Source organism: Gossypium arboreum, chromosome 11 (assembly GCF_025698485.1).
Source record: "Gossypium arboreum isolate Shixiya-1 chromosome 11, ASM2569848v2, whole genome shotgun sequence".
Taxonomy (NCBI): Eukaryota; Viridiplantae; Streptophyta; class Magnoliopsida; order Malvales; family Malvaceae; genus Gossypium; species Gossypium arboreum.
The window spans coordinates 109,680,810-109,689,328 of NC_069080.1; the positions used below are offsets into that span (position 1 = coordinate 109,680,810).

The following is an 8,519-nucleotide window of genomic DNA, read 5'->3' on the forward strand; positions in this document are numbered from 1 at the left end:
GTGATTATCATAATACTTTAAATGAATAATAATTAAATATGAACATTTTTGAAGATGAGATACCAATATTTTTTATGCAATACTAACCTTTATTAGATGCTTATACCAAAATACTTTAAGGAAATACTTTTAAAAATTATTGTATAAACTGATTGAATTGAATTTTTTTTTTTTTTGTGTGTTGAAGCTTACAGCAGAACCACGACATCCATAATCAAATAAATATTTGAAGCATTTAGATATACTTAACAATTTCCCATATTTTTCTTCAAAATTAGAGGACTTTCTATTGTATATTCATCTTTCTCCTTAATTATTTATCTTAATCTTATTTATATTAGCACGAAAATTGATCGGTTTAAGTATTAGATCGGTTTTATCATTTGTTTATTAACACATTTCTCATGGTGAGAGTGATTGTTAAGTTTCTCTATAACAGATTTATTCTAATAAATTCCTCTACAATTATATAAATTAATTTAATTTCATATTATTAAAAAGAATTAAATAAAATAAAATTTAAAATTTGATAATATAATATTAAATTACTTCATTTAATGGTATAAAGGTCAATTTTAAAATAATTTAGGATGTACCAACTACTTTCACCCTTTTCTTAGCGTGAAACGATGTCCAACTTAACATTCATCCCCACTTTACATAAATAATTTTTTGTTTATCAATGTCGTTCTCTTTTAATTGGATACACAAGAATTCAATAATTTGAAAGACAACATTCGGATTTTATTTATATTTTCCTAATGTTCATGCAGCTAAGTCCTTCAAACCCAAATAACATAACGATGCATTCATATATGAAGTTGAAATATTCTGATTGTTACCACTTAAGGAAAATCACATTTCACAATGAATCAGTCCATAAATCCATGTCTAACATCAAATCATCCCAATCCCATTTGCTGCATCCTTCATTAGTACTACTCAATACGTTAACTTCATCAAGCTGCCCAAACTGATGATCTTCCGTTGCCAAATCACCAAAAAACACACCAACTGCAGCCTCCTCTTTGATGTCTTCTTCTTCTTTCACAATTTCGTGGCCTTGTTGTTTATCAACTTCAGCGAAGTTGAAAGGTGTGGGCATGGTGCTTTCTTGTATTGTTGGCTGGTTCTTAGGAGCAAAATGATCTTGGGTTCTTGGTTTAATTGAGCCCGTCATTGCACTGCATCGTGGCTGGGGTTTTAGGGTTTCCATTTTCATGCCATTTTGATATTCCTCTTCGGTTTCTTGAGCATTGTTGAGCTTTTTGCTCAGGTGGCAGTTCCAATAATTCTTTACATCATTTGCTGTTCTTCCTGGGAGTCTCCCAGCTATCAATGACCATCTGAGATCAGCAACAGATATATAAACCACACATATGAATGTATAATGTAACAGTGTACTAATTATTCACCTATATAAAATACAAACCAGTTTATAAGTTTTCTTGATCAACGAAACAATTATATATACAAATTCATATTCGATGCATTGAATACACGTGAATCAAATGATTATACGCCATCTAAAATAAAATTAAGTAAACAGTTAAATAAAAAGGACTAAAAAACTTGCTTGTTTCCGAGGAGCTTGTGAAGCTTAATGTGAAAAATAAAATAGAATAAAATAAATAAAAATAAAGAACACATAAATTTTACGTGGAAACCCTTTCGGGAAAAAAACCACGGGCAGAGGAGAAGAAAATTCACTATGTCGAAAAATTTTTACTCTAATACAAGAGGAATAGACTATGTCTATTTATAGGCTTGCAAAGCCATATTCTAGTAGGATTGAAACACCTTATCCTAATCAATATAAAATAGATGGAGTTTAATAAGGTTTAAAAACCTTATTCTAAAATAAAATAAAAGAAGTTTAGTTCTATATGGATTTTACTTTTATTTTATTTTCCATCGTATTTTATTTAAATAAGAATTTGGGTCACTTAATTCTAACAATCTCCACCTTGACACAAATTCTCAATGAACAAGTTCTTCATCGCGAACTTTCAATAAACAAGTTCTTCACCTCTTCCAAAAACCCCTTAAGGGTTTAACTTCAACAATGAACACCAACCAAGTCTAAGCAATGCTCAAACTTGGTTATAGGAAGTGACTTAGTCATCATATCTGCAGGATTTTCATGAGTGCTAATTTTGCTCACAACAATATCACCACGAGCAATAATATCACGAACAAAATGATACCGAATATCAATGTGTTTTGTTCTCTCATGAAACATTTGATCTTTTGTAAGAAAGATGGCACTCTGATCGTCACAAAATCATCGTGCTGATTTGAAGGTCTTCATTGAGTTCACTAAATAGTCCCTTCAACCAAATAGCTTCTTTACAAGCCTCATTAATCGCCATGTACTCAGCTTCAGTGGTAGACAAAGCGATCGTAGTTTGCAAAGTGGCTTTCGAACTAATTGCACAACCTCCGATTGTAAAGACGTAACCTGTGAGAGATCTTCTTCTATCAAGGTCTCCAGCAAAATCAGCATCAACATACCCTATAACTCCATCTTTAGTTCTTCCAAACTGTAAGCAAACATTAGTAGTGCCTCGTAAGTATCTTAAAATCCATCGAATCGCTTTCCAATGTTCTTTACCGAGATTCGCCATGTATCGCTAATCGCACCGACGTGCATATGATAAATCGGACGTGAACAAACCATAGCATACATGAGAGATCCTCTCGCACTAGAGTATGGAACATGTGACATGTACTCAATCTCATTATCGATTGAGGAGATAAGGCCGATGAAAGTCCGAAATGGTCGCTAAAGGAGTACTAACAGCTTAGCACTCGCATATTGAACTCAAGAAAGAACTTTCTCAATGTACCCTTCCGACTTAGGTACAATTTACTTGCTTTTCTATCTCGAGAATCTCCATACCAAGTATCTTCTTTGCTGGTCCTAAATCTTTCATCTCAAATTCTTCACTTAGTTGGGCTTTAACCTTTCTTATCTCTCTTTTATCTTTTGTTGCTATCAACATGTCATCAACATAAAGAAGTAGATACACAAAAGAACCATCACTGCTTTTTCTTAAAGTAGACACAACTGTCAAAACTACTTCTTTTGAAATCATGAGAAGTCATAAAAGAATCAAACCTCTTGTACCACTTGTCTTGGTGATCGTTTCAAACCGTAAAGGGACTTTTTCAGAAGCAAACATAGTCCTCTTTTTCGAGACTATAAAACCCTCCGTTGTTGCATGTAAATATCTTCCTCAAGTTCTCCATGCAAAATGCGGTTTTACATCTAATCGCTCAAGCTCCAAATCATGCATGGCCACAATACCAAGCAAAGCTCGAATCGAACTATGCTTAACAACCGGAGAGAACACATCTGTGAAGTCCACTCGAATTTGATCAGTAACCCTTTGCAACAAGCCTTGCTTTATATCCGGGTTCTTCAACTCCCGAGTCCCTTCTTTCTTTTAAACACCCATTTACAACGAATGCCTTTTTACCTTTAGGAAGTTTTACAAGATCCCATGTTCGCTTTTTGTGAAGTGATTCCATCTCCTCTTGCATAGCAAACATCCACTTTTACGAGTCTTCACACTAATCGCCTCGAAATAATTAAATGGCTCTTGATTCGCATCTATATCTTCACCACATTTAAAGCATAAGCAACTAGATCAACCTCGGCATACTTCTTTGGAGGTTTAATTTCTCTTCTTGTCCTGTTTTTGGCGATAGAGTATTGCGGTGAAGAAGCAACTCTATTCTCAATTTTATACTGGCTTGAGGAGTTGATTCTGTATTAATCTGATGCTCCACCTGCTTTTGGTTTTCTTTATTGGAAGAGTCTTTAAGAGATAAGTTAGGTAGCATAGCAGTTTCATCAAAAACAACATCTCTGCTAATCACAACTTTTCTATTTTCAGGACACCATAACTTATAGCCTTTTACACCAGCTTTATAACCAAGAAAAACGCATTTAATGGATCTCGGTTCCAATTTTCCATTATCAACATGAGCATACGCAGGACACCCAAAAATCTTTAAATCAGAATAATTAGCAGGATTACCAGACCATACCTCTTGTGGAGTCTTTTTCTCAATGGCAACGGATGGAGATCGGTTGATCAAAAACATGCAGAGGTCGCTTCGCCCAAAATGACTTCGGTAAGTTGGCATTTGACAACATACATCGAACTTTCTCCATGATCGTTCTGTTCATTCGTTCTGCAACACCGTTTTGCTGTGGAGTATGACGAACTGTCAAGTGTCTCATGATCCCTTCTGACTTGCACAATCTATTAAACTCATCAGAACAGAACTCTAAGCCATTGTCTGTACGGAGGTATTTTATCTGTTTTCCCATCTGTTTTTCAATCATAATTTTCCAAGACTTAAATGTGGAAAACACATCGCTTTTCTGCTTCAGGAAGAACGCCCAAACTTTTCTGGAAAAATCATCAATAAAGGTTAGCATATAATTAGCTCCACCTCTCGAAGGCACTCGACGGCCCCCACAGATCGAAATGGATATACTCCAACGTTTCCTTCGTGTTATGGATTCCTCTAGTGAATCGAACTCTCTTTGCTTCCCAAAACACGGTGCTCACAGAAATTCAGTTTGCAAATTCCTTGCCCATTAAGAAGTCCTCTTTGCTTAATTCGCCATGCCATTCTCACTCATATGCCCTAGGCGATATGCCAAAGTTTAGTAATATCATCATCCGACAAGGAAGAGGAAGCGGCAATTGCATCACCAAGAATGATAGAACCTCAGAAACATATAACTTGGCAATCTTTCTTTGCCCTTTCATCACAACAAGGGACCCTTTGAAATCTTTAAAACCCCACTTTCAATTGTGTATCTGCATTCTTTTGAATCAAGAGTACTCAACGAAATTAAATTTCTTTTCAATTCGAACATGCCGCACGTCACTAAGTGTTCGACAACTCCATCAAACATCTTAACTTTAATTGTTCCAACACCGCGATTTTACATGAAGCATTATTTCCCATCAAAACAACACCTTCAGACATCTTGTTTCATAAGTTGTAAACCAATCCCGATTGGGACTCATGTGGAAGGTGCAGCTGAATCAAGTATCCACTCTCGCTTACTTTAGAATCATTGATGAAGCAACTAGAAGTTCACCATCATTGTAGTCTTCTACAACATCGCTTCACCGAAATTTTTCCGGTCGTTTTCCTTTTGATTCGCAGCCTCCCTTTTAATCTTATTTTGTAGCTTATAGCACTCAGATTTAATGTGCCCTTTCTTCTTGCGAAGTTGCAAGTTTTACCTCTGCTTGAAGATTTCGATCTACCCTTAGATTTACCACGAGGATTCCGTTCCTGTGTTCTACCACGATCATCATCAACATTCCAGTCTTGTCTCCCACGAACAATGAGACCCTCTCCCTGAGAGTTGGGTTTAACCACAAGATGCTTCATCTTATCATACGAGGTTAAAGAATCATAAACCTCATCAACTGTGAGAGACTCGCGGCTATATAAAATCGTGTCTCTAAAGGTTGAATAAGACGGGGGCAACGAACAAAGTAGAATCAACCCTAGATCTTCCTTATCATACTGAACCTCCATGGCCTCCAAGTTTGAGAGAATTTCTTTAAACACTGTTAAGTGTTCGTGTACAGACGCACCTTCCTCCAAACGATGAGCATAAAGACGCTGCTTCATATGCAACTTGCTTGTTAGAGTTTTCGACATACATATTTGTTCTAGCCTCTTCCATAATGCAGCGGCAGTTTTCTCTTTCATCACATCCTGCAAAATTTCGTTGGACAAATGCGATGTAATTGTGTTAATGCCTTTCGATCCTTACGCTTCTTCTCTTCATCTGTTAATGTCGAAGGCATCTTATCTATCCTAGCAGGGCATCCTTTAGATCCATCGTGCAAGAAGCGCTTGCATCTTAATTTGCCACAACGCAAATCTGGTGTTGCGATCCAACAATGAATTTCATACTTCAAAGACGCCATTACCGTGATCGAGATGAATAACCCTAAGCTCGATACCAATTTGTGAAAAATAAAATAGAATAAAATAAATAAAAATAAAGAACACATAAATTTTACGTGGAAACCCTTTCGGGAAAAAAACCACGGGCAGAGGAGAAGAAAATTCACTATGTCGAAAAATTTTCACTCTAATACAAGAGGAATAGACTATGTCTATTTATAGGCTTGCAAAGCCATATTCTAGTAGGATTGAAACACCTTATCCTAATCAATATAAAATAGATGGAGTTTAATAAGGTTTAAAAACCTTATTCTAAAATAAAATAAAAGAAGTTTAGTTCTATATGGATTTTACTTTTATTTTATTTTCCATCGTATTTTATTTAAATAAGAATTTGGGTCACTTAATTCTAACACTTAATGATGAGCTGAACTTCATCTTCTGCAAAGGTTCCTCTTTTGATGTTTGGGCGTAGGTAGTTTAGCCATCTCAGTCTACAGCTTTTACGACACCTGTTTAGACCTAAACAGACACCAAATTAAGTACACCGTGCATTAATTAATGAAACATCAACTAAGGTACACAAGTTAAATTCATTCACACATTCAAGCCTTATTTTTTCCTTGATGATTTCTTCTTGGAAAACTCAACAACCATTTACAAAATATATACATATATTTCCATGCATCTATCCATTGAACGTACAAAAGTTAAAAAAAGACTTCATTTACGATTTGAAAGTGACTATACTCCAAAATTAACTCATCAACAAAGAAAAAGAAAGCCCAATAACGACCCTGAAACATGCTTGTGGTAACCTGATTCTCTGCAACTATAACAGAATGTGGCACACATTCAAGGGTTTGTATGTGAATTTTGAAACAAGCATTCAGTTGAAATTTGTTGAGCTTAATTTTGTGTTAGTAATAATAGAGACCTTTGTAGTTCATATGCCAATGTTCTCAAAAGAAAATTCATAGTAATCATTGAGGGTCTTGAAATCTTAAGCATAATATATGATTTAGCATTCAAATTAATTAAAAAAAAAAATCAAATGAAGATTTCTGCCGAGGTCAGGTTCACATGGTATTTTGTAAGCTCAAGATTGAAGTCATTTGGTTCATTTAACAAATTTTAAAATGCTACATCCAACAAGTTTAGAGTTAGAAATTTTAGTAATTTTTTATGCCAAAAAATGCTGATGATTTGAGCCACGATGAAGATTGAAGAGGAAAGATGAAAGCCACCTTTAAACTATGAAAACTTTCGACTATGATGAGACTATAGTGAGAAAAACTGTTTTAAATTACCCAAAAATTGGTAACAAAATACAAAATTATCTAATAATTTCATCAAATTTGCCTAACACAATGAACCAAACCCATTATTTTGCTCATCTTCATTCAACTGAAACTTTTTTTTTTTATTTATTTAAAAAGAGAGAGGGTAAAATGAGACTTGTGATAGTTACCAGCCAAAAGAGGTACCCGATGCCACTTCCCTTCTCCATAACGCTCTATACATTTCTTGAGCAACTGATCTTCTTCTTCGGTCCAAGCAACGCCTCCCATACTTTCTAATTGTTTCCCTCCTTTACCTATTCATCATACACTCCTTGCTCAACTTATACCCCGTAATTGCTCATGGACCATGTTGTATTCCTGTGTTTTCGTTTAATAATAGCATTTAAAGTGATATATATATTATTTATATAAATATTGGTCAATTAATTGTTCATAATATTATAAGTTTTCATACATTCTGTTTACTTTTTTAAATATTTTAATTTATTTTCCTGTATCCTATTAATTATTGCGAGATCTAAGCAATACCCCATTATTTCAGCCTAAAAACATTTGGAAAACTGTCCCTTCCGCTTTCTAGCATCGTCCTATTGTTTCTACATGTTTATGACGAGGCATTATGATTATATCTGTGGGCTCCATATCTCAAATTATTCATTTTCTTTCTCATATTTACTTCCGTTTGTTTTTAAGACTAAAAGTTTACATGTTCTCAAAGAAGTAAAAGAACAATTTGTGCTTTATGCAATGTCGTATAAAATGTTTGGTTTTTTCCCCTTTTTCTTTAACCATCCATTCATATTTATGTGTACGTAGCTCACCCCAGCGTCTTTTTCCCTACTGCCTATTCTAAAAGTCCAAGCCATTAAACTAAAACTCTCTCTAATATCAACTTTGTCACTCTATTTAAATATGCTATTATACTTTTTAAATACTACTCAAATAAGCTCTTAAAATTTAAATACCATCACTTTGTATAAGATTATTATTACTTATTAGGAAAAGTAATGTTATTTGAATCGGATCAGACCAACTGACTAGAGTATTGGTCTAGAAGGTACTTTTGAATTAGTTAAATTAGAGATTGATATGAATCGACTAAAAAAATTAGTTGAATTGATAGTCAAACCACTTAAACCAAAGTTCTTTAAAATTTTAATAATTTTTTAATTGGACAGATGACTTGATTAATTCAATTATGTATCTTATATAAAAAACATTGAAGGAAAAAAACTATTCAAACCCTTAGAATGTCCCCCC

At 34.3% G+C, this 8,519-nt stretch overlaps 1 protein-coding gene across 1 annotated transcript; it reads right to left on the bottom strand.

The window, feature by feature from the left end:
- Positions 1-686: 686 nt before the first annotated feature.
- LOC108473156 (transcription factor MYB113-like) lies at positions 687-7,827 on the bottom strand. The gene is made up of 4 exons (XM_017774697.2): positions 7,427-7,827; positions 6,377-6,477; positions 1,577-1,605; positions 687-1,346 (listed from the first exon to the last, which is right to left on the bottom strand). Exons 1-4 carry the CDS (start codon positions 7,524-7,526, stop codon positions 863-865), a joined length of 714 nt encoding a protein of 237 aa, XP_017630186.1. The 5' UTR covers positions 7,527-7,827; the 3' UTR covers positions 687-862.
- Between the last annotated feature and the right edge of the window lie 692 nt (positions 7,828-8,519).